At 35.2% G+C, this 26,028-nt stretch overlaps 1 protein-coding gene across 1 annotated transcript in view; it reads right to left on the reverse strand.

Moving 5' to 3' along the window:
* The window catches only part of LOC148953585 (uncharacterized), a 64,431-nt gene that overhangs the window by 36,507 nt on the left and 1,896 nt on the right, over window positions 1-26,028 (reverse strand). The window contains exons 2-3 of the mRNA XM_089088014.1: window positions 10,734-10,799; window positions 6,539-6,720 (exon numbers count right to left, since the gene is read on the reverse strand). Coding sequence (XP_088944140.1) covers window positions 6,539-6,720; window positions 10,734-10,799 — 248 coding nt within the window. The remainder of the gene's footprint in view (window positions 1-6,538; window positions 6,721-10,733; window positions 10,800-26,028) is intronic.

Genomic DNA, 26,028 nt, shown 5'->3' on the forward strand with positions numbered 1-26,028 from the left:
TAGTAGTAGTAGGAGTAATCCTTTGTACCAATTCAAATAAAAACGAGGGTGTTGCAAAACTATCAATAGAAAAGGAAAAAATAATGGCAAAGAAAACAAAACAGATAAAATGTATTCATATGGTCCAGAATCTGTGATCTAGCACCGGAATTTATAATTCAAAACCAAATTTAATAAGTCGATAAATGCAAAGTATTGTTTTAAACATCAAAAGAAGACATTTTGGTACAAGTAAAAGGTTTTGAGTTGTAAAATAAGTCGTCTTGAACAAATGCTATTAAAAGTCAGCATAATAAGCCTTTACTTGTAACTTGGAAAGAAGTCAGAAAATGGGGAAACTTTAGGGATTTCAGCATTAAAAATAGTGATTTCTAGGGATTTTTCACCAGCCTTTTAAGGACTTTAAGATATTTGAATTGGAAACACTGATCCCTAGGGATATTGCTCAACCTCCCACTGTTATGCAATTTGTCCATTATGTTTAAAAACTAAATGTTGCTTTAAGTTTAAATCGAAATGTACTATGTTAATACTCATTGCCAATAAGCCATCTTAGCAGCATCTCAAGAACTATTGAGGGTATTATGTTCAAACGTTCGGGGCTACCTCTATTACTACTTCTGCTCTTAAAATTTAACTAAATCAAAATAGTGTAAGTGTATCCAAACTGTCAAAGAGCATAGATGGATTTTTTTGCGAATGGTATCAGGTTTTCTATTTTAGGTCAACTAGAGGAGGTATAAAACTAAACTAAACATTACTATTTGTGTCCAGATTTTGAAAAGGGTGTATGTTGTTAAAAATTGTTGAAAATTTTTCTCCAGCTTACAAATAGCAAGCCAAACTATAAATTCTTGAAGAAAACTGAAAATATTTAAACTATTACTTGCTTTTTCCCTGAAAAGACTATGTCAACATAAAACGAACATAAAATGATTTAAAAAAAAAATCCACAAAATAAGTTTTTCAAAGAAAAGTAAAGAACTACATTAAACCAAAAATGAGCAAATATAAAATCACATCATCTACCAACCGTAAAACTACCACAAGTCAGCATAGATAAATAAATGAAACCCAAAACGACCAGAAATTACAATAAATAACCGAGTCAAACTCAAAACGAGCAGAAATTAACATGAGTAGGGCTCAAAACCCCTTAAGCCTTCCCAAGGCCGGAACACACGTTGCAATTTACTGAAAAAAATATAAATGAATATGCATTGTCAGTTTAATATATATATATATATATATATATATATATATATATATATATATATATATATATATATATATATATATATATATATATGCTGATATTTATTCCTTAAAATGTTAATAATATTTGATTTACTAAAGTTTTAAAATGAAAAGATTTAATCTTTATTTGTGTATTATACGGCACTCACTCAAGTTTACGATGCGTAAACCTCTAGAACAAACTGGTTACTTCATTAGTTTCTTCGTTACTTTAGAAAAAAATTTTGGGCTACATATTTGCACATAAGGGTGGGGGGAGGTAAAGTAAAGTGGATCTGCATGCAAAATGGGTTAGGTACAATTATTCTGCATATTATGAAGTAAGAATTGTTTTCTGACTTCAAACTGTCCAAATACTTTACCCCCCCCCCCCTTATGTATAAATATATAGCCCAAATTATATATTTCCCATCTATTCTGTCACTGGTCTTTGTCTTATCTAGCGATAAACTGAAAGAAACTAATGAAGAAACGGGTTTATTCTCGAGTTTTACACAGCGTAAACTTGAGTGAGTGGCTTATAATACACAAGCACAAAAATTCCTTCCCCCTACGGAAAAAAAAGCAAAACTCAAATAAAACTCTTGAATTTGGAAAGCTTTATTTTCCAGGGGGGGGGGTCGGGGAATAATTTCAGGGGGTATTTTCCGTGAAGGGAGGGTATTTTCCAGTTTTTTTTCAGGGGTTTATTTTCCACAGGGAGAGGGTATTTCCCAGGGGGTATTTCCAGTGGGATATATTCCACGTCTGGTATTTTCTGGGGATAATTGCCGGGGGGGTGGTAAATGTCTAGAGCCGTTTATATGATTACAAATGCCAATGGCAATATATTGATTATTATTATTTAATCATTTGTGAATAATATTGTTTTTTTTAGCCACTAAGCCGTTTCAAATGAATTTATTAACGATTTGAGTCCACCAGGATTAAAAGGTGATTCTGAGGTTTTCTATCATAAGGGATAATGCCCTTGCCAATCGCGCTATCAAGCTGATGATAATAAAATTTTCAAAGAAATATGTTCATGCAATACGGTTCGTGCTAATGAACTTCGCTCCCTTTAAGTTTGTTAGCATGGGAATTTTAGAGAGAACCTATGATCCTCTAAAAATATGTTTCATAAGATGAATTTAACCAATATTTTCTGCGAGTTTTGCATTAAAATGGTCTTAAAATATATTTCATAGATACATAGAACCAATATTTTCTGTAAGGTTTACATTTAAATAGTCTAAAAATATGTTTCAAAAGAAGCACATAACGAATATTATCTGAGAGCCTTACATTCAAATGGTCTAAAAATATGTTTCATAATATACATACAACCAATATTTTCTGCTTGTTTTACATTAAAATGGTCAAAAATCTCATAAATTTGTTTGGTTCTATAAAGGTTATTGCATAAATCAGTACAGATTAAATTATACATTATAAACTGATAAATTACACTTTAAGAAAATAACACATAAAAGTCGTTATTTTGATAAAGAGAGTTTTTGAATCTATTTTGTCTTTCAAAAACAGCCGTAAGGCATCTCTATATTTTGAGGATAATCTTGGATTTCTGGCCCAATGTGGGTGACTAAGGAGGAACTTATAACATGTAAAATAACATCCCACTTCAACAAGATTTTATCCCCATAGCTTAGTTTTTTTTATCCCCCTACAACAGAATTGGCCAAAAAAGAGACAACGACAGAATATGTGGTATAACTAACACGCTATAAAACCGTGCAGAAACAGAACGGTGAAACAATAGTTTAGTACCAACAAGGAGTTCCTAGGTACGAGAAGGTTTTTTAGAAAAATGTTGATTACGAGCCAAACGAGTCAGTTTAAGATTAGACGCGATTGGGACGCCAAGATAAGAGTAGGAATGATCTATCGACTCCGGGGCGAACACATGTGCTGCCATCTATAATCGAGTCTAACGCTGACAGGATATAATTTATTCATGGATTATTGATCCACTAACGGGTTTAATGACACCTTTTTCAAGGTCAATTTATTTGTTGTTTCTAAGTGTATTGACTCCGGGGCGAAGTTCGCACATGCGCACTGAATTCCAACGGGGCAATGTATTGATCGACTAGAGGGGAAGTAATTTGATAGATTGATTTACATAATCTGACGGAGTATTATTGATTCTAACGAGACAAGATCACGTGTCTCTTTCTAAGCCAATCAGGGAGTCGGAAATATTAACGGGATAGGATTGCAGAGAATATAAGGAAAGGATTTTTGCTATAGTTTTTACTAGTATGTGAATAGAATTCAAGGAGTGAGAACATTTTGACTTTACTCATTAGGATATATTTGTAATAATGAGTGGAATGCTTACACTATTAGAGGTTGATAGTGGAGTTGATAGCAATGATACAAGAGCACCAAACATTGCGGTGGGAATCACGAGAGGATCACGGCTTTGTCTTGAATGGGATGAAGTATATGCAAGATGTGTGATATCCTTGAGCAAATTCAAAATGAAGGATCAATTATGCTTCGCTTCAAAAGTTGATATAGCGCATGTGAATAGACTTCAAAGTGCTTTAAGTGCATTAGTGAAGCATATCGAAGACAATAATATACGGCAGACCGAATCTGAGAGGAGAACCCTATATTTTACTTGTCCTTTACATATCCAATCCTTTTCCGGCTGTAAGATCCAAATGGTGGTCTAGATTTATACAGATAGACTAAGGAGAAGGTAGTAATATCGGACAGATAGAGAGTTTAAGATCTTTTCCTGTCGAAGGAACTTCAATTTAAGAACCTTTCCTAAAGAAGTTTAAGATTTGGCCGAGATCCAAGGAACCCTTATTCCTTATACAAGAATCCATTTAAAATACCTTTTTTTGGTTACTGATAAATTTGAAACCAATTTATTTGATTATTCCCAGCTCTACCCACTTTCAAAACCCTTTGATTTACCTTCTCGAAGTACCTTAACGAATCAAATAAAACTCGTAACTTTGGTGCTTCCATTTCTAACCAAATTAACAGAGTTTAGGCCTACCTAATTTGATAATTTATACCTAAGACTCTAGCACAATAGACCCAAGCCTTAACTATTTAGCCAAGTCTAATTTATTCTGTGGGAATTTCTGTAGGTCTAAGATAGGGACTAAGATAGTCCCTTTTTTGGTGAATAACACGCGGACAATAGAAGACCGACACACACACACAATAAAAGACCATTCAACTTTGAAGAGAGCCATTGGAAGGACGTTATAATTAGAATTACAACGTTTTCTCTTCTTTTATTAAATTTACTAAAAAAGTTTAGTTGTCATCGGATTATGAGTAACGATTTGAAGTAAATCGCCTCAGTTTATCACGCTACCAATTGACTGATTGTTACTTTAGGATCTCTGGGAAGAAATATTTATAAATAAAATTTAAAACATTCAAAAGGAACGTTTAGAGGGATAGGTTTACCTAGAGCCTGCTTAGAGCAACAATCAGAGTGATTTTGTAGTCCTAAAAATAGGACAATTTTACATAGTGTTTTTATAGTACCTTTTGGTTGGTTTAACCAAAAGGTAACTTTTGGTTGGGTTAGGCTCAATATGCACAAAAATTTTCAACTTAATACTCTAAGCTGATTATGATATATACCTGCTACGACCTTTGAATAATTTGCATTTCAATTCAAAATAGTTCAGTAGTATAGCAGTAGCAGTAACAGTAGTAGTAGTAGTAGTAGTAGTAGTAGTAGTAGCAGTAGTAGTAGCAGTAGTATTAGTATCAGTAGTAGTAGCAGTAAAAGTATTTGCAGCAGTATTGATGTTGATAGCAGCAATAGTAGTAGCAGTAGTAGTAGTAATAGTTATATTATTAGTAGTATCAGTGTCGTTTGTGGCAGTGGTAGTATTGATATAATAAGTTGTGTTGACAGCAGTAATAGTAGTAGTTGAAGTAGTAGTAGTAGCAGTAGCAGAAGTAGTAGCAGTAGTTGTTGCAGTAGTAGTAGTACTAGAAGATTTAGTAGTATGCAAATATTTGTCTTATAGTTAGTTCAACAACCCCCAAAAAGTACAACTAGCCCTGCAAGTTTCAAGTTCATGCTCCAAGTTGTTCCTAAGATATTGTTGACACGTCTTTTTGATAACCTTCATTCAGATAGTGTGTTTCGATTCAGTTCAACTTCACCCCTAATCATTCTCTGAAATACTTACCTTCATACCCTTATACTTAGTTATTAGCAGTAGGGACAGTAATAAAAGTAGGAGTGTTGCTACTAGCAATAGTAGGGTAGACTACTAGCAATAGTAGGGTAGACTACTAGCAATAGTAGCAATACTTTTAGTAGTAGAAGTAGTATGCTACCTTTTGGTCAGTTGAACATCCCTTCATCGGGCCCTGGAAGTTTCAACTTAGTACTAGTTCTTTCGATGAAATGTCCTATACGCCCTTTTGATAACCTGTATGGACATTGTGTGTTTTAATTTAGATCAACTTTCCCTCGACAATTCCTAAAATTTTCATTTTAATATTCTTAGCCTCAGTACTAGTTTTGATAAAATAGAAGTTGCATTACTGGCAGTAGTAGTAGTAGTAACCTATCAGTCGTAGCTTACAAATATCACCTTTTGGTCAATCAATGTTTCCCAAAGTATTCCCAGAAATTTTCAAGTTATTACACTAAGCAATTCCTGAAAACAACGCAATTTATATGCATAAAGTATGTTTTGATCTAGTTCAATTTTCCCCTAAATATTCTCTGCCATGTCTGTTTCCCCTATAATAGCCTACCACCATTATTACTTTTAATTTCTAAAAATGCGTTATTTTTAGAAAAATAGCAGAAAAATGACTCCTTTTATGATTTTAAGAATTGAGGATTCTTATGTCTTATACTTAGTTCAGTGGGCCTATAAAATATCTATGGTTTCGTATTTAAACGAAAAGGGCACTGTGGTGTTTTTCCAGCCCTCAAACACACAAGATTTCAATATATTGCTTGGTCTAAGTTGTGCCAATTTGTAATTCAATTACAGAAAGCTTATCTTTTCAGATTTTGAAATAATTTGGGATCCCCTACGCGGTGAGAACAACAACATTGAATCCATATTCAAATTTCTCAAACTGACTGCCATTAAACAGTCTTTGAACATTGGGAATTTACGTATTTTATGTATGTACAATTGTTAAAACTACTTTTTGTTGGAACAGTCATCAAAGATTTCACTGTAGGACTTTTTAAAATCTGAAGTGTCTAAACTTAGCTTTCACTCCATTGTTAATATTAATTAACATAGTGTTAGATTCTTTAGCTTACCTTAATTCCGCCTGTGCCTCCTGAAGCACCCAGGGCATCAAGGAGGAGCTGCCTGTCTTCCATTGGGTTTGCGGCTGCTGTGGCGTCCTCCCATTCTGGTAGAACGGAGGTGTTCAGGTTGCGTAGATCACTCTGGTAAATATGGCGCAGTGGGTTCATGGGTCTTCCCCGACTACGATTTCCTAGTGGTTCCTAGTGTAAATCATCTTTTGGGGATCTAAGAACTACTATGTGTAGGACGTGTCCCAAATTTTTTCACCTTCTGACTCTGATGAGGTTGGTTACTAAAGTCTTGTGCCATTTCACGTAGTAGTGATAAAGGGCTCTGAAAAAGGGCTAAAAATTAGGTTTTTGTTAGGTTTACACACTACTTTCAAAGAAAGGTGAAACAAAGGTTATTTGTGCAGCAACCTATCCAGTCGCGTTGTTCGGGGGGGGGGAGCTGCCCCCAATAATATGGAGAAAAAAATATTATATATCCCATGCCACTTGACTATCCGGATATGGACCCCTCTTCCCAGATAGTAGACCCACAAAACCAAGACTCTAGGAAAACTAGTTGCTTTCCAAAGGTTTGTCATCTTCTGTGACCAGTGGATATTCAATATTCTACGAAGACAGGCGTTTTCAAAAGTCAGAACTCTTCTGTTTTGTTCTTAATTCAGGGGCCATGTTTCTGCTGCGTAGATTAGTATTGGTATAACATTGCTGTTGAAAGGGCGTTGCTTCAGGCGCATAAAAAATTTATGAGATCTCCATACTACACTTAGTTTATTGAAGGTGTCCTATTTCATTTGCTTGTCCTATTCTTATGAGTACTTCTTTCACTGTTGAGCCATTTTTCTAGATAATAATTCCAAGGTATTTGAACTTAAGACAACTTCTTCATCATCTTGGTCACCACATTTAATGGACAGAGGAGTGTCACTAGTCGCCATGCATTTAGTTTTCTCAGTATTCACAAGTAAGTCAAGCCAAGATGGTTTGCCTTTATCGTCACCTCGTCTGGTAGATTTTGAAGCCATTTTTGCTTGACTCTATCACTACAAAATTGTCTAAAAAGTAAATACCATTGACCTGAACTTCGGGGCTTAATTGGATGCCTCCTGTATCTCTGTTCCAAAGGATGTAATCAATTATTATTACAAATAGTAATAGCGAAAGAACACACCCCTGTTTTAATCCTGAAAAAATCTGGAACAAACGAGTTTGGCCCTCTGGTGTCTTGACGCAACATTAGCTACTCACATAGATGGCGGCAATAATCGTAACTATTTTCTCAGGAATTTCATAAGGAAAAGAATCTTCCATTGGCTTTCAAGATCTACGGAGTCAAAGGCCTTTTCAAAGTCCACAAAGATTATATGTATTTTTGAACACCACTCTCTGCTTACTTCAATTTAAAGTCTAAGTGTGAATATAAGGTCTGCACATGGGTTATATGGCCAGACGTGAAACTGTTCGTCTTAGAGAGGGTGATTAAATTGTGTTTGGATGTAGGATAACATGTGGGAGCATCTTCCTAGGCTTTGACAGTAAAATTATACCCCCCCCCCTCAGTTGCCCTGAATGGTAGCGTTTTCCTATTTTGAATGTTCTGATGATTGTGCTGCGTTTTCAATCTGATGTTACTTTCGCCGCTGTCCAAATCCAAGTGAAGAGTAAAGACCAAAGGGAGATGCATGAGGATATTAATGCCTTTATCATCTCTGCAAATATGAGATCCTGTTCTGATGATTCTACGTTTCTCATTTTCTTCGCTGCTTCTCGTATCTCACTTTCAGAAAGCGGATCCGTGCTGATATTCAGGGGGAAGATGGGAATCTCTGGAATACCGGGGGGCTCTTTCGGGACAGATATGCTCAGTAAATTTTGAAATGATTTGCCCATATTTCCTTGACTGTACTGTGTCCTGTCACCAGTACTCCTAATGGATCTCTGACAGGGCTGTCAGACAACATTCCAAACAATAAATACTATACTTGCGCGATTTGTTCCTAGTATTTTCAGTTCTGGGAATGATGAAATATATCACATTATTTTAGATTGTTAATGTATATCCCTTTCAGCCATGAAAACTTGTCAAGATGGTTTTCCCAATAGTTGTGCCCTCGAAGACCAAGGAGCAACATGTGTACCCAACAGCTATGCTGGATTCTCTTGTATATGTTCATCTCACGATTATGTGTCACTAAATACTTCAGCCACAACACAAATATGTCTTTGTAAGTATTTCTTATTCACTCATTGAAAAACTAATAAGGTACTGTAGTTGCTTTTACAACATATAGCATAAGTAGAAATAAAACTTACGAAAACGGATATTCTGGTTCTGAAGTGTAGGTCCAGATAATCAATACTTGCGACATATATGTAGTATGTCCATGAGAAGAATACTTACTGCTTCTAGAGCAGCCTCTCAGACAGGGTTATTAATTTCGGAGACCACACTGCCTTTCCATGACGATAAAATAAAAGTCCAAAATAGGGATAAAATCCTTTTTAATAGACAGTGTATAATAAATTTCACAAAAAATACCAGATACCAGAGTTTTACTACTGATGACGGTCACTGTATATGTGACCGAAATATCCGGTATTTTTTGTGAAATTTATTATACACTGTCTATTAAAAAGGATTTTATCCCTATTTTGGACTTTTATTTTATCGACAGGGTTAATGCACTAGATGCAATGAATGTATCTTGATCTAGGACTTTAGAATTTTTTGTATTTGTAATTAGTCTGTGGATACGCGTTGTTATTGTTGTTTGAAAACGATTGTATTTTGTTTCCATTTTTTCTAACCTATTGCTGCGGCCTTTTTGCATTATAGTAAACCATTTTTGAAGTAATAAACAAAAAATGTCATAATTAGGGCCCGACTGATATGTCGGCCGACCAATATTATCGGGCAGAAATAGATTTTAGTGTCATTATCAGATTTCGTTTTTATTTCTTCTGTTTTTATGCGTAATTTATCCAGTTGATGGCCCCATATTTTCACAGGTAATTTTGCCTAGTACGGTTCTTAGGGGTGGAGCCCCCAGCTAATTCCAACCATGGTGGAGAGAGTAGCAGGAGTGAGTCAAATCAAGTCAATGAATATTTGTTACTATAAATAAAAGTTCAAATAGGGATAAATTGCTTTATATACAGCGAGAAAACAATAAACAAAAATACTGGATTTTGGTCAGATATACAGTGACAGTTATTATCATTTTGGTCGCATTTAAAGTGACCGTCATCAGCACTATATCTGTTGATGACGATAACTGTATATGTGACCGTGATATCCAGGAGTTCTTATTGTTTTTTTACTTTCTAATAAAAGGATGTATTCCTATTTGAACTTTATCGTCATATAAAGACAGCGTGGTCTTAGACAACACATACAATGCTTGTCAATAAACACCTAGTACGGCAATTTTCAAATGTATGGTGAATTCAAAAATGTATAACTTCGAGCAAAACAACTAAAAAAATAGAATAAAGCCTAAATTTCTGTTTAATGAATGTTCTTTTGTGTGGGTTAAAGATACAAGATTCCATCGATTAAAACCATGATATCAAGTCAATGGTGCAGCTAAGGGGGAGAATGACGTAAGGTGGGGTTGGTTCTAAGGTGTTGGAACAAAGTGCTGACACCTTTGGAATATTTTACTTGCAAATTTAGCTTATGTGTCCGCATTTATCAGCATACTGGACGATTTTGACAATACCTTCTTTAAATCCCTTCTCCAATTTTAAGACCCTAAATGCATCCCTGTATTTAGTGAGCCTAGCATGAATTTTTCAGTAAGTAGTCATATCATATGAATGTAAAGTAAAGTTTTTACATTAATATGTTAATGATTAAAATACAAATTCCCGCTATTGAAATTTGGGATTTGAACAATCAATTTCAATGTCTTACACTTCTTGTAATCAGATTTTAACATATTTGTGTTTAGGTAACGAAAAGCGGCTTAAAATAGTTTTACTGTTGAGAATAGAACTTTATTTGGTTTAACTGTTTTTCTAAGTCAATTTTAAATATTTTTTTTGGTGTACTATTTGTAATCCACAGTGAATTGTTGAGGCTGTTGTTTGGTGTGTAATAGACCAAGAAGAAGCATTTGAGTATGAATATGGGCAGAGAATGCAGGGTTAAATCTTTAGTTAGGGCTTTTTTTGTATAAAAAAATATTTATACCGGTATCGTATCGGTACGACACCAATATATCGGTATGGTACTTCAAAAATCTGTATCGGTCTGGCCCTACAAGTAATATATGTAAACTATCATAAGAAAATTCTTGGGTTATAATTTTTTGACTGTTTCGTTTGACCTATTTGTGTGAAATTTATCAGGGTACTGTTTTTTGTATAACAATAGGCAGTTGGTTAAGTAATTTATAAGTTTCCCTTGTTCATATAATTTAGTTAGCACGTAAAAGTATTTGAGGCAAGTCTTTTTCATACATTTATTTTAAAAACTTATTCCACAAATAAGTCAAACTCAAAACGAGCATAAATTAAAATGAGAAGTGCTGAGAATTCCATTTCTGCTCAAGACCAGAATATAATTTTCACTTTACTTCACAAAAAATTAACACGGCTGTTAATTCAATATACATATACTGATATTTATTCCTTAAATACTTAGTAATTTCTTATTTATTAAATATAAAACATTTAAGATGTATTTTGTTACAGTAAAGTGCAAATTATGTTCTGGTCTTGAAAAAGTTTCAGGATTGTTAGCACCACTTATGTTAATTTGTGCTGGTTTTGAGTTTAACTCAGTTATTTGTGATAATTTTTGTTCGTTTCGAGTTTCACTTACTTGTTGATGATGATTTGTTCTACTTTTACGCTGGGATGATAATTTGACTTTATTTCTGCTCCTTTTTAGTAAATGGAGCTCTTTACTTTTCTTTGAAAAACTTATAAAATTTTTAATTTTTGTTTGTTTCTTATTAAAATAGTCTTTTTTATGGAAAAATATACTATTCAATATCTTTACAGGTTTTTTCTATAAGAATCCATAGTTTGGCTTGCTATTTATATGTTGAAAAAAAACTTTTTAGCACTATTAACAACATACACACTTTTGAAAATCTTGACAAAAACAGAATTGTTCAATTTAGTTTTACACCTCCTCAAATTGACCTGAAAAATAAAATTTAATGCCTTTCCCAAAAGTTATATTTATGCTCCTTTAAAACATGGATACACTTACACTTTTTTGATTTAGTTAAAAATGTAAGAGCAGAAGCGGTGATAGCAGTAGCCTTGAAAGTTTCAACTTAATACCCTCAAGTCTTTCTTGGGATATTCCTGAGATGTCTTATTGGCAACCATAATACAAACAGTGCCTTTTGATTTAGTTTTAAAGTATATGGACCAAATTGCATAACTGCTAGAGGTTGTCATGCCCAGTATCCCTAAAGATATATTTACTGGACCGTTCAACTCTGTTGAAAAAAATAGCTGTCTCAAAATTTTGATTAGACGAATGGGCTTCAGACGAGGGCTGCTTGCCCTTCAATAACTCTTGACTCCAAAAAGGGAAAGGGCACTCTTAATTTTCCGCAGGGGGAATCATCCGTGATATGAATTTTCCAGGGTGAATTTTCTTTGGAGGGGGGGGAAAACCCAAAAAATTTCTTCAAATTTCAATTCAAGATCCTCAGCCATTGAAGTACTCACCAAAGAAGCGGTATTTGTAGTGATAGTAGAGGTAGTAGTAATAGCAATGGTAGTATTAGTAGCAGTAGTATGAATGGAAATTTAGCACACATCAGCTTGTTGCAACTATATTGATATTAAAAAATATAAGCGAAATAATGTTGAGAAATTTTGAAACTCTATTTTTTTCTCAAGGTTAAAATGATTAAGGATAGATAGTAGTTGTTGAAGTATCTCTGAACACTATTTCATCTTTGACTCTTAAAAAGGCCTTTAGAGCTGCTGATTTTTCAATCCAATCCAATCAAAATAAGAGCATTAAGATGATAATACCCCTAGTCTAACAAGTAGTTGCAACTGAAGAAGTAGTTGGAATGTTTTAGTAGCAGTAGTGGTAGTATTAAGTACTACCACTACTCGATTTTGAGAGGAACCCACAGTCCTCCATTTCCCCACTAACCCTGAGCACGCCTAAAGGCCCCCCTCCAACTTTCAAGTATTGTTTTATTTTTACATCTTTAAAAGACACTGTGTATGCTTGTAACATATTTTTGTTATGAAGTTTTTCTGGAGTATGAAATGAAAATGGTATACATCTTATTAGTTATAACTCTTTTTCTTGTTAAAAATAAACAAAATATTTTTGGGTGTTAGTTTGCTGGTAAACCACAATGTAATAGTCAGTTAAAAGGAATAAAAGTAGTAATTACCCTAAAGGTCCGAAATTAGATCGTATAAAACGACCAAACACGCTATAATTTGGAACTAGATATTCAGGGACGAACATGACATGTCAGATAGGTTTTCTAGGTGTCATGCGTTCAATCTGGTTATATTTCCTTGGCATAATGTGTTCAAAGTGTAATGCATTTCCTAAAAATTACGAGTTTCGGCCGAAGGCTAAAATAATCATGTTTTATATTGCATAAAATGTAGGTGACCATACTCTTTCTCATCAGTTTGAAAAAACTATTTCAACAAGCCGAATATATTATTTACCTTACTGATTAATTATTCATATTTAAATGGAGAATTTCAAAAGGATTTTGGTAAGTGAATGTTTTTTCTTGCTTTATAATGAAAACAAGACTTTTTCCTATACCTAGTTTTAATTATCTGACATGTAGGTTTCTGACAGACAGCCGAGTGGCAAAGATAAGTATCGCATAATTCTTCTGCTTCCGTTGCTTTAAGACCCTTCAGGTAACTAAAAGCCATTTGGTTAAAAGCTTATAAGTGGTTTACGAAAATACCGCCTATCGTGTAATTTAAAATTGTTTTAAGAAGCGTAGAGTGTGTGTTTTTAAAATGTGCAAAATATCTTTAATGTATGGGGTGGCCTTTGGTATAGAGTAGGGGGGTGACGCCCCCTCCCCCTAGATTGGGACCCCAGGTGAAAATGAAAAAAATTGTTGGTATGTGTGTAGCCCAAGCATGGTTACCGCTAGGGAAACAGTGTAACCATTCACGGCTTTAGGCATCCGTGAATATGTTCTAAGGTGAGAGAGATATTTAGGACAATTTTTGGAGGTGCCCACCTGCCCAGAGTCTCAGGCAAGTGACTCAAAACTTGAAAAAATTGCAATTTGCTCAGATTGCTGAACTGAGCTGTAGCAATGAATAAATACTAGTGGAAAAGTGATTGGAGACGGTGGGAATCCGTGAACAAGTGCTAAATTGAGAGAGGAATTTGGAAAAATATTTGGGGGCGCCAACCCGCCCAGAGTCTCCGGCAAGTGACCCAAAAGTTTAAAAAAGTTGTGAAAATTGAAATTTTATCAGAATGTGGGGCTGAGCTTAGGCAACGAATAGGTACTATTTGAAAGATAAAGATGGCTTTAAACAATTGTTTGCCTGTTATTTCAAGCAAATAAATGGTCCTATGTCAATTCTAAATTGTTGGTCAACCTTCTTAATACCATAGGCAGGCGTGCCTTATTTGCCTCTCATTACACGCAATCTAACGGTCTTATGTCAATTTTAAAATCTTGGTCAACATGCCTTAGACTCTAGATAGGGGGTCATGTTTCTTTTTTACGACTTGAGGCAGATTAGAATTATGAACGAAATAATTTATCCCAATAAGTTTTAATTGCGTCTCTCTTAGTTGAAAAAGCATATATTTTTTTTTCTTTATCCTGTGTGATGAAAAAGAGATTATCTAACCCTCTCTTTGGCTCTTACCTGGTGAAAAACTGAAAATTAATTCTTTATTCAAGGAAAATGATGCTGATTGTCAAGACCAGAAACGAGCAAAGGTAGATGACAAATCTGGACCTAACAAGGATGATGTGGACTTGATTATCTCATTGAATATGACCAGGAGATCTGTGATTATGTATGCCCCCTCACGTGCTAACCAGGAGATCGCTGAAGAGCTAGAAAAAATAATGTTTCTCAAATGATGCCGACTCTTGACGCAAGTGGCTTTATCAGCTAGTTACGTATATTAGGTCATGGACTAATTGCGGGAAAAAGAAGAGGGTGTGGAGGGGGGCACAAAAAACCCCTTATTTCTATTCCATATAAATGAAAAATAGCCTTTTTTCTTCAAGTTTTTATAATACACCTACAATTCTTCACGGGGGGAATTAGGTCAAGAACGAAAGTTGTGTATGTGCATTAACTCCTGGTCCAATTATAGGAAAATGAGGGGTGTGGAGCAAAAAAAACTATTTCTATCTTAATCAGATAGTGTTTTAATGTTGATACATTATAGGACTTTTCGTACTTATTTAGTAGCCGGTAAACATGTGACTAGAAGCGCATTGAGGTCTCAAAGATGCTATACGAAAAATAGGTTGTCGCTGCCTAGTGAGGTATTGCTGACTTCGTGACAAATATTTTTTTACCATACTTTGTTTTATTTCATTGGCATTAACCGAACTTCACTTCTTGCGTATTTACCAACTACTAAATAAGTACCTGACTTTTTTCTGCTCAATTACTTTCTGTGAAATTAATATCGAAAAAAAGGCAACATATAAAATTGGTTAAGTTGTCTGAATTTATTTTATATGACTGAAGTGAACAAGTATGTAGCCAGCATAATAGTAGAAGAAAAGTAAGTTTTAACCGAGGGGGGGGGGAATTGATACAGTTCTTTTTTTGAGTTTATAGAATAGTGGATATTCCACATGGAAAATAATCCTGTTTTTATAGAGTAACATTGATGAATTATCAATTCTTCCATCAGCTCAAGGAACATTTATTGTCAACATTTATTGAGTCTACACCAATAATAACACCGCCAGTGGATTTTTAGGATAGTGTAGTAGTTGATAATGATTTAGAATGGCAAAGGGGCATCTTAATTGACTGTTTTGGGGATATAGCTAGCCTACAGGGTTTAACTTGTGACATAGACATGACTGAGGACCCAGAATGGTCTAATAGGTTTATAAACGAATATTTATGGGATATCACCACATGTGCATCTAAACTGGGTTCGTATGCTACATTTATTGAATATGATAAACATAGAAATCAAATTGTGTCACAAGACAATGCTGGATGGCTTGATCAGCTATCCCCAAATACACTGGAAGGTACCCTTATTGAATTGGGGGATTTCAGACTGTGTCCCAATCCCCACTATTGCGATTGAACCGACTGTCGGTGGTGCTATTGAATCGGGCTATTTTATGACACCCTCCACCCCCCCACTATTGAGGTGAACCAGAGTAGTGATGATGATAGTGAAACATCACCGCCACCTACAATTACACTACCAGATTTTTTATTGTCTAACTCTGCCTTGCACCATATTACACGGCTACAAGTCTACACGGCTGTTTTCGGTGACCCCTTTAATTCTTTAATGTCAGGGGGTATAGTAACAGACCCCCTGGCTATTACACACTCCTATGTTAACAAGATTCGAGCCCTGCTTGAACAACAGATGCGGGTGTGGGGAAGGAGGGACAGATTAAAGGCATCAATATTACTAAAAATATTTTATTTAAATGAAAATGCGACCGAATTTGATTATATATAATTACACACAGAGACGCTACCAAATTGCCCGCATTTGGAAAGTTATGAGGAGTTATTTTTAGATTGGGTCAATAGTATCGTAACCAAACTGGACAATTATAATGAGGGGGGTATTGGGTCGGTTGTTTTATTCGTTTCAAAACATGGTCCGTTGTTTTATAAATTTTAAACGTTAATTTTTGTAGATTTAAAGAAGATTTTATTTTAAGAGGTGGTGGGGAGGGGCAGGGTTCTATAGTTTTAAAATATCATTCAGATTTAAAAGATTGTCAGGGAATACAAAACATCTGTTTCGATGCTAGGCTACAGTGTTTCAAGTATGCAGATTTGATTGTGGCCTTCCGACCCGTATTGAAGAAAGCTTCTAAGAAAAGTTGGACAAATTGGTAGCTAATAGGGATGGGTTAAAATTTCCTAAAACAGATTTCGATTATTTAAATGGTCAATTTCCCGTTACACTAAAAGGAATAGATAATTTTGAGCGGAATAATGAACATTTAAAGATTGGTGTTACGGTGTTACAGTATGAAACAGAATTTGAGGATGGTCAGCGCTCTGATAAAAAGGGTGTAATATTTCCAGTAAGAACTCCGTCCATTGAATCAGTGAAGCATTAGGTATGCTTCTATATACGCTTTCTTCAGAGCCTGATTCAATTCAACATTTTAATCCAATTACGGATACTAGTAGGGTTTTAAGTGAGGGTAAAAATCGGGATGTACGCTACTATTGTCCAACATGCCTGTCCAGATTTTTGACTAATTTAAAGCTAAATTATCATATGAAACACTGTGAACGTCATGGATACCAGGTTGTGTAAACGGTAAGCGTTGATAGAGCGATCTTGAGTTTTAAGAATTTCCAAAACTCGTTCCTGTAGAGCAACAAGATCTCTTTGGATTGCGAAGCGAAACTCACAGACGTGTACGATTCGTCAAATCCAAATCGTGTTAAGATACATGAAGCCATCGGATTCTCTTACGCTCACGCGCAAAGAGACTCTAGTAATGCCTTGCAAATTTTAGATGTAATTGAGTCATTGGGTGGGGAAGACTTCATGCGCACGGCATTGACCAGTCTTATTAAAACAGCAAAGGGTGCAATTTTACGCCTGTGCTATACCCACTATCCTATGATTCTATCACCAGATGACAGATACGCCATTAAAAATTGTAAAATACTTTGGGTTTGTCTGGGAGAATTTGATGATGGTACGGGGAATGGGGGAAAGAGGAAGGTGATCGATCACGAACATGATTGGCAGGAAGTGTCATTGGGAGGGAATACCGTTAGAGGGATGGTGTATCAGTCGTGCAATATAAATCTTAGTTAGCAATATTTCGAACTGGTTTTTATTGACAATTCCAATTACGATTTAAAGTTTATTTTACTGGCGTTGACCCGCATGGCCAAGGGGAGAGTTGTAGATGAGGCACGGGTAGATGGTTTTTTCCTATAATATCATATCCAAATCATAGGAGAAGCTGCTGCTCCTAGAATTTCAGAGGAAAACAGTGTACAAGGGTAATACTTGCCCGAATAAAATCTGTTTTTTAGACTCTTTTAGTTTTTTCCCCAAGTCTTTAAGTCAATTGATTCAGGTTCAAAAAAGCAACAAATTTGATAGTTTCCCCCTCCTTAAACAGCGCTTCCCTGATGATGAAAAGTATGATTTATTAACGTGTAAGGGCATATACGCATATGATTACTACAACTCCACCTCGAGGCTAGATGAGGAGTCATTATCACCTATCGAAGCTTTTTAAAATTCCCTTACGGATAGTCAATGCACCCCTGGTGACTATGAATTTGCCAAGAGAGTTTGGGGTGTTGGGGAAAGGGAGGATGTAAAAATGGGTGGAATTTCTGTAAACTGTAGCCAGTGATGTACTGACTCTTCTGGACATTTTGTGCAAAAAAACGGATAAAATCAATGGAGAATTTGGGTTGTATTTGGGATATTGTTTTTCTACTCCTCTTCTGATTATGGATTTGATTCTTAAAATCAGCAAAGAAGAAACAGGTCTGATCACCGACGTGGATCAGCATCTGTATTTAAAGAGATCAATGAGGAGAGGGTATGTTATTGACGGAGACTGTATCTTGAAAACTGATCTGATCAGATAGAGAACCGATGAAAAGTCAGATGCAGTTTTTTTGGATATTAATTCCCTTTATCCGTCGGCGATATCTCACTACTGTTTGCCGTGTGTTAACTAAATATGGCTTAACGATCCATGTGTTATAAATTTCCCCGACATTAAATAAAAGTTCAAATAGGGATAAAATCCTTTTAATAGACAGTGATGATAGAAATTCACAAAAATACCAGATATTTCGGTCACATATACAGTGACCGTCATCAGTAGTAAAACTGATTTTTACTACTAAGTTTTACTACTGATGACGGTCACTGTATATGTGACCGAAATATCTGGTATTTTTGTGAATTTCTATCATCACTGTCTATTAAAAGGATTTTATCCCTATTTGAAATTTTATTTATCGTCATGGAAAGGCAGTATGGTCTCCGAAATTATCTTCCCCGACATTGTTACCGTTGAGGAGATTGGGGCGTAAGGATGGTAATTTGAAATTAACGGTAAAATACCCATGGAAATCCATGACTCGGTAAAAGACTTTGTTTTCCCGTCCATAAATAGACCGGTGGGTAAGGACTCTCTTAGTCCCTACAATTTATCTTTGGTAGAGGATGGGAGTATGCACTGGGTACCTTCAAAGCAAAAACTTATTGCTGACCTTAACCCGAAACAGAATATCCTTGTCCATCATGTGCTATTGCAGTGGATGGTATCCAATGGTTACATAGAGCCATAATGGTTACTCACAATGGTTACATAGGATACATAAAGCCCTCCATTTTGATCAAAAGCCATAAATGAAAACGTTTATTGACACCTTTGTCAGTAAACGTACACAAGCGAAAATGAAGGTTGAAAAAGAGATCTATAAACTCATTTTAAACTCAGCCTTCCGTAAAATGTGCGAAAGTGTACGAAACAGAAGTCGATGTGACATTGTAACCAATCCCAAAGAATGAGCTCAAATCATTCCCGACCCGAGCTTAACATCTTTCACAATCATAGACTCTAATATGGTCCTCCTACATCGCAAGAAAACAACGTCATATTAAACAAAAAATATTGCAGGTGGGAGTGCAATAAGGGAAATCTAAAAAAACTCATGTTGTCATTTTATTACAATCTGTGCAAGGTGCAATGGCCAATTGAGGGACAAGTTCAAATGTACTATGGAGACACTAATTCACTCCTGTTAAAAGTTGAATTTGATAATTTGTTGAATGATTTGGAAAATCGAGATGGATTAAACCAACTGTGATGAATCCCTCTATCCAGAGCTAGTGAAACGCCAGGCCCCAAATCAATTGCTAATGTTAAAATCTGAAACGGGAAGCGATCTGATATTCAGTGGTGTGTTTCCTGGTCTGAAGGTGTACTGTGTGGTAACGCACAACAAGGATATCAAACAAGTTTGCAAGGGGGTTCCTACACAATTTGTAACAAATAATTTCATTATGAGTGTTTATAGAAACTGTTTAGAGCGTAGTTTAGTCCCAAGAGCGAAAGTCATGATGATTCGGACTTTACAATATAAAAACTAAACAGTTAGAGTTCAGAAAAACGCCATGTCGGCCATCTCAGACAAAGTTTATGTACTTGAGGATGGTGTAAAGGTACTTCCACACGGACACTATCTTATTTCAGATCGGGTTGAATGTATAGATTACAGAAAACAACGCGGTCTGGATGAATTCGCTTAAATTCACTCATAATAAAAGTGGGTGGTGGGTGGTGAGGGGAAACATTTTTTTATTATTTTATGAAAATTTATATATTTTAAGTGTGTGTTTGTGTTTGTTTGTGCAAGGTAGAGTTATTTCTTCATAATTTAATGACCCCGGCGCGGCCCGCCGCAGCGGGCCTCCACACCCGGACCTTATTTCAAATTAAAAATATTGTTGTTCATTAAATGTCTTGTAATTTTTTTGTAAATAAAAAAACTGTGTTATCATTTTAAGTGTATTTATTGTTTAATAAAAAAGGGTTTTTTCCTAGTGCCTATTTCAAATAAATGCTGTTGTTGTTGTTCTTGTTGTAAATAAATAAATAAAATAAATCTCGATTAAGTGTAATTTATTAAATATAAGGTGTTTTTTTCTATATGTTTCATTTGTAAAGTGCTTTTATGTTAAAAAAAAGAAAATATGATTATTTATCGGTTTTGTTCTTGTTATTCTTGAACGAAGTAGTAGTAGTAATATGGAAATTATTTAATCATTTGACATCTATAGTTTACAGTTAGTTGTAGAGAGCTGTTGAAGAGAACAGCAATATGTAACGATTTAAAACACCATTCAGATTGTTTCTGTGTGGTCCATCAAGGTCATGCATAACGACACACTTAACGAAAAAAATTAATAATTGTGATAAAATGTTTATGGAAAAGCCAAAAAAAATCTACTATTGCTACAGTGTTTGGCAGGAGTTATACGATAAAATAAAAGCTATTGCTACATCGGGGGTGGTGCAGATACAATTCATACACGGACTTGAAATTTTCGACATTATTGAACTAAACTCTTGGCTAACTATTGACGATTTAGCTGAATCCATTGAGAAACGTTCTTGGGAAATGCTGCTGTGATTTATGATTTCTTAACACAGTGTAAGGATCTGTGTTACCCTAGCTTCACGTGGTATCTCTCATTAATGCAAATGTATGAGAAAACTGGCTCTGAACTGTACCTACTGAATTGTTTACAGAGTTATTCGTGATTCTAGCTCGCTAATAACTCTCAATAAACAAATATAGCCCGGTACTCCAAAATTTATACTTTCAGCGTACAGTCAGGCAACTAATAAACCCTACGGCTAGATTTTATTGGATTATAATCAAAATACATGAGAATTTACGTGTAGTCATATGTATTTTTGACAATGAAATTACAGTATATTTCCCGTGATTACTAAAAGAGGCTATTAGTTGTCATCATTACACTGAAGAAACTACATGAAAATAGACATTATTTTCCGTTCTAAGCACTTCAAAACCCCCACTTAGGAAAGTCATACCCAAACAGGGTATTGACTAGGATTTCATTAATCTAATATTTGAACTTCCTTTAAATTTAACCAAGGGCAAGGTTCAACTTCCAGAAGTAGTTGAGCAACAGGCAAAGCAAAATCGTTACATTGTACGTGCCTTGGCTTGTAAAAAGAAAAATTTTTTTTAAGAAAACGTCTTCTTCAAGCAGGTGGTAGCTTTTTTACACTTTTACTGGCAGTAATTGCAAGACTTGTAAACAGTTTTTTCTAGATGGCTAAACCCTATAGATTGACTCCAATAGAACTCGATTTTTCACCTTTGGAACACTTCAAGGACAATCTGAGAAAATACATTAACTACTTTTACTTCAAGGTGCACTTTGCCGAGTGGACAAATATAAGCCCGATCGTAAGGGACCAGTCAATGTGAGTGTCATTGATCACAAAAAAAACATTTCTTCATAATTCTTCTATTGATACTGGAGCATTAACACAATTAAAGAAGGAGGAGGAATTGAATTCAATGGGGTCGAGCATTGGAAACCTAATGTCACACTCATATCGTGAACAAAGTAAACTACTCATAACATATCTCATGGAAAGTGGTCAAGATCCTAGTCAAGTCGATAGCAATCGGAAACGAATTATAGTTAAAGGGAAGAGTTATAGTCTACTTGATTTAATCTATGATATGGCTACAAATCGTAAAGGACTTTTATCATTTGACAGTCATCTATACAACTTTCTAAATACATTGAACTTCCCCAAAAGTCTTATTAGCAATAGGCAAATTTTAAAAAAATTAAATGAACATAGTCCATTGTCATCAACATTGAAACAAGAAGAAGAAGAAGAAGAAAAAGGTGAATATTTTCAATCAAGCTTGGAAAATACTAGTACACTTAGTATAAACGTTGGTTTGACGATGACGAGACCGGTGGTGGCTAAACAAAAGCGAAGACGTATTGATATCAACTCAATGTCACCATCATCACCCACTAGTATACAAAAGGGTAGTGGACGTTACACTACGTGTTTATGTTCAAAATGGTTGAAGTTTTGAAACGTGTTTATGAAAATATTGGTGAAGCGGGAAATTTAAGTTCCCACGCCACTCTTTCCAAAGTCACTGGTGTTGACACTAAAAGTGTACAAGATTCTACAAAATGAATCAAGTTATAGTCCACATCGATATCATATGCTTCGTGGTAATTAATATCGAAAAACTGAAGCCTTTTTCCCACTGCTAATAATGCAAGCAGATCTCTTAACTCTAGATGAGGTTCAAAGGCGTCAAAATACACCATACAAGTACATTCTACATGCAATAAGTGTTTTTAGTCGCTATGCGTATGCCATTCCATCGGGGACAAACAGAGGTGTTCAAGTTGCTCGGGCTATAGAAAGTATTATTGAACAAGATTCTTATGAAAAAATTCAAACGGATCGGGGTAGTGAATTTGTTAATCCACATGTCGAAAAAGTGCTAATAAAAGATAATACAATGTTCTGTCATAATCACAGTCCTATAAAGGCTGCATTGTCCGAACGACTGATAAGAACTATTCGACTTTTAGTTTCAAGATATAGTAAATTGAAAAATACGCCTGCTTTTATTCATGTTTTAGATAAAATCATGTTGATTTATAATCAAAGACTACATCGATCATTGTCCAACTGAACCCCAACGGAAGTTCATCATGCTGATCATAATAAATTTGATACTTTTCTTAAACAGTATTCCAATGAAATGATTGTGAAGAAAAAATTCAATGTTGGTGATACTGTTCAAATTAATTGAACAACTATTGTTTTTGAAAAGGGGAATTACTTTTGGTCCACTGAACTTTTTAAAGTGGGAAAAATCCTAGACGCCAAACCTATAACTTATCGTATATAAGACATCACAAATGAAAACATTTTCGGCGGCTTCTTCGATTATGAACCACAAAAAGTTGTAAAAATAGTGAAATCGTTCACATTGAAAACATATTAAAGAGCCGTACTCGCAAGGGCATGAATCAGTTACTTGTTCGTTTGTTGGGTCAAAACTCTGATTTTGATTCTTGGATTGGTGTTGAAGACATTAACAATGCTCAATTATCTTATGTAACATTTATGTCCAACGTCTCCGACCCTCTCTACAATGATTTGAATAAAACAAGTGATTTTTGGACCAAACTCTTCCCCGCCATCAAATTTGATGACGGAAAGTACGAAGTTGCTCTTGTCGATTGTATTCTCAAAAACAAGTATGATATCCTGAGAAAAGACCTTGCGTATGAGATAAAAGTTATACCATTCGATTGGTCACTCTTTGTCGATTATGAATGGGTTGAAGCATTTAAATCTAGTGAATATCCCCATGTCACACTGAAATACAAAGAATATGATAGTAAGACTGATTTGTGTCGTACAATCAATAGAAAAATCTCATCTCGTACGAAAGGCTCATTCCAATTTAATTATTCAATGGAACACGATAGGATTTACATTAGTACACCTTGTGACAGTGAAATAATTCATCTCAATGATAATCTGAGAGATGGTCTTGGCTTTAAACAGAATAGGATCAGTGGTAAAAAACGCTGGAACTGTTAGCGGGATGAATCATGTTATTTTTGCAGATTATCCACCTGGTTTTGCATCGGACTCTTGTATATTTCTTTATGCGTCCTTTGTGGAACGTTAACAATAAGAAGTGAATTGGATGATTCTCTGGCAGTAACAAAAGGTTTAGCTATTATTAAATGTCATTTTCGACCCATCGTCGTTTCCCAAGATGAACAATAGAAGAATTCAATTTGTCTGTCCTGATATTGACTGCTATGTTGGTGCTCTGAGTCCTCGTCAAATGGATCACGGATTGGACTATTACAAGGGGTGTACTATAATGTCTGGCTAAAATCTTGGTAGTTGGTTTGCAAGGCTATTTCGTTCTGCACTACCCCTTGCCAGAAAATATCTTGTACCTGTACCTTGTACCATCAAATTTTGCTGCCTCAACACTACAGGACTGGGGATCGGTAAAATTTTCAACGAGAGTTTTAAAGTATATATTAAATCTTCAGCAAGAGCCGTTGGTGAACAATTAAAATCTCAGCAAAATGGGAAGGGATTAAAAAGGGTTCGTGGTCGTCATTCACTCATCAGTCTCTTCCCAAGTGGGACGCGAAAGTCATCAACAACGACTTTGAAGAATAAAAGGAAGAAGACCAATAAGAGGAAGAAGAAAAAGATTATTAGATCAAAGAAGGATTTCCTCTCTTAAGATAATCTATCTCCCCCACGAAGAATCGCATCCATCAATCAGCTCCACATTGAATCTATTCAATGCTGAATATGTTGATGTCAGTGTCAAGTATGGGTACTATGAACAATTTCATCCTCAGCAACCCCTCTTGGAAAATATATACTTTCAGATATTTTCCAATGAAGATTATTTCAGTGACTTATCATCAACATTTATTAATTTAAATGTTGTGGTGAAGAAAAAGTCAGACAATACAACTCCCAGTGTTGGTGATGACATGTCCTATGAAAACTGTATAATACACAAGTAGTTCAAACAAATTAATGTATTCATTAATGGAATATTGTTGAGCACAAGTAATAGTTTATCAAACTATGCAAGCTACATACAAATTATGATGATGACTCCAAAGTCATATAAGGAGTTGAGAGGACAGGCAGTGGGCTATGAATATTGATCAGATGTTGATACTGACGGTGCAGCAGTTAACTGCTGCAGTGACCCTGGAGTATCATTTAGTTGTAAAATTAAATCATGAGATATTTAATATATCCCAATGGTTGCCTCCCAATGCAAAGATTGGCATAAAGTTAAAACTAGCTCCATCGAAGTTCATTTTGAGAAAAACACTTTTTGCAACACCTGATTCAAACGTCATTATCACTTCAGCAATTCTTTAAGTTCTAAAATGGCTGGTTATGAGCTGTGTTGCATTGGCAGTGGAATAACGGAGAGCCAATGGTAGAAATATCAAAATTCTTGTCCCCCAAACAATCACCGATCAACGTCATATTGCCACTGGCTCTCGCAGTTATACGGATTCATCAATTATCAATGGAGAAATCCCATCAAAACTTGCTTTGGCCTTTGTGAAGAGTACTAGTGCCTTTGGATCCTGTACTGCATCCCCCAAGATTTTAATTTTTTTTGGTCTACCTAGCCTTGTGCGCAAAGTGAATGGAATTCCCTTGTACTCTTTATCATTTGACAAAAAAATCCTACAGAACTCTGTATGAGTTGACCATGCAATCCCTAGATCATGACTCACAACTATTTGAAATTGGGATAACCAAGTCAACGTTTTCAAAAAATCATGGTGTAATTGTTTTGGACTTCACTGGCACTTAAGATATGAGCATAGTACGAACGGAGAATGTACGTTTAGAGTGCAAATTTGCCGATACTTGTCTGAAAGTATCACATTAATATCACTGAGTCAATTTGAAACCTATTAGGAAATCATACCTGACGGCAGAGTCCTAATAGACCTTGCACCTGGAACCCAAACCAAATAATCAGCGTATTTAGTATGGATTTATAAATGTCGCAGTATAAGTCCTATTATATACCATAGGACTTCATTGAAAAAATTCCAAGTGTTAACAATACCCTAATCATTGTTAATAGCAGTTCGTCGAGTTTGAAGACAGGTCATTGGCTATGCATCATTCAAACAGCAAAGAATATCGAATTTTTTTATC

Source organism: Artemia sp. Qi Xiang Cuo, chromosome 4 (assembly GCF_049724085.1).
Source record: "Artemia sp. Qi Xiang Cuo chromosome 4, ASM4972408v1, whole genome shotgun sequence".
NCBI classification, from domain to species: Eukaryota; Metazoa; Arthropoda; class Branchiopoda; order Anostraca; family Artemiidae; genus Artemia; species Artemia sp. Qi Xiang Cuo.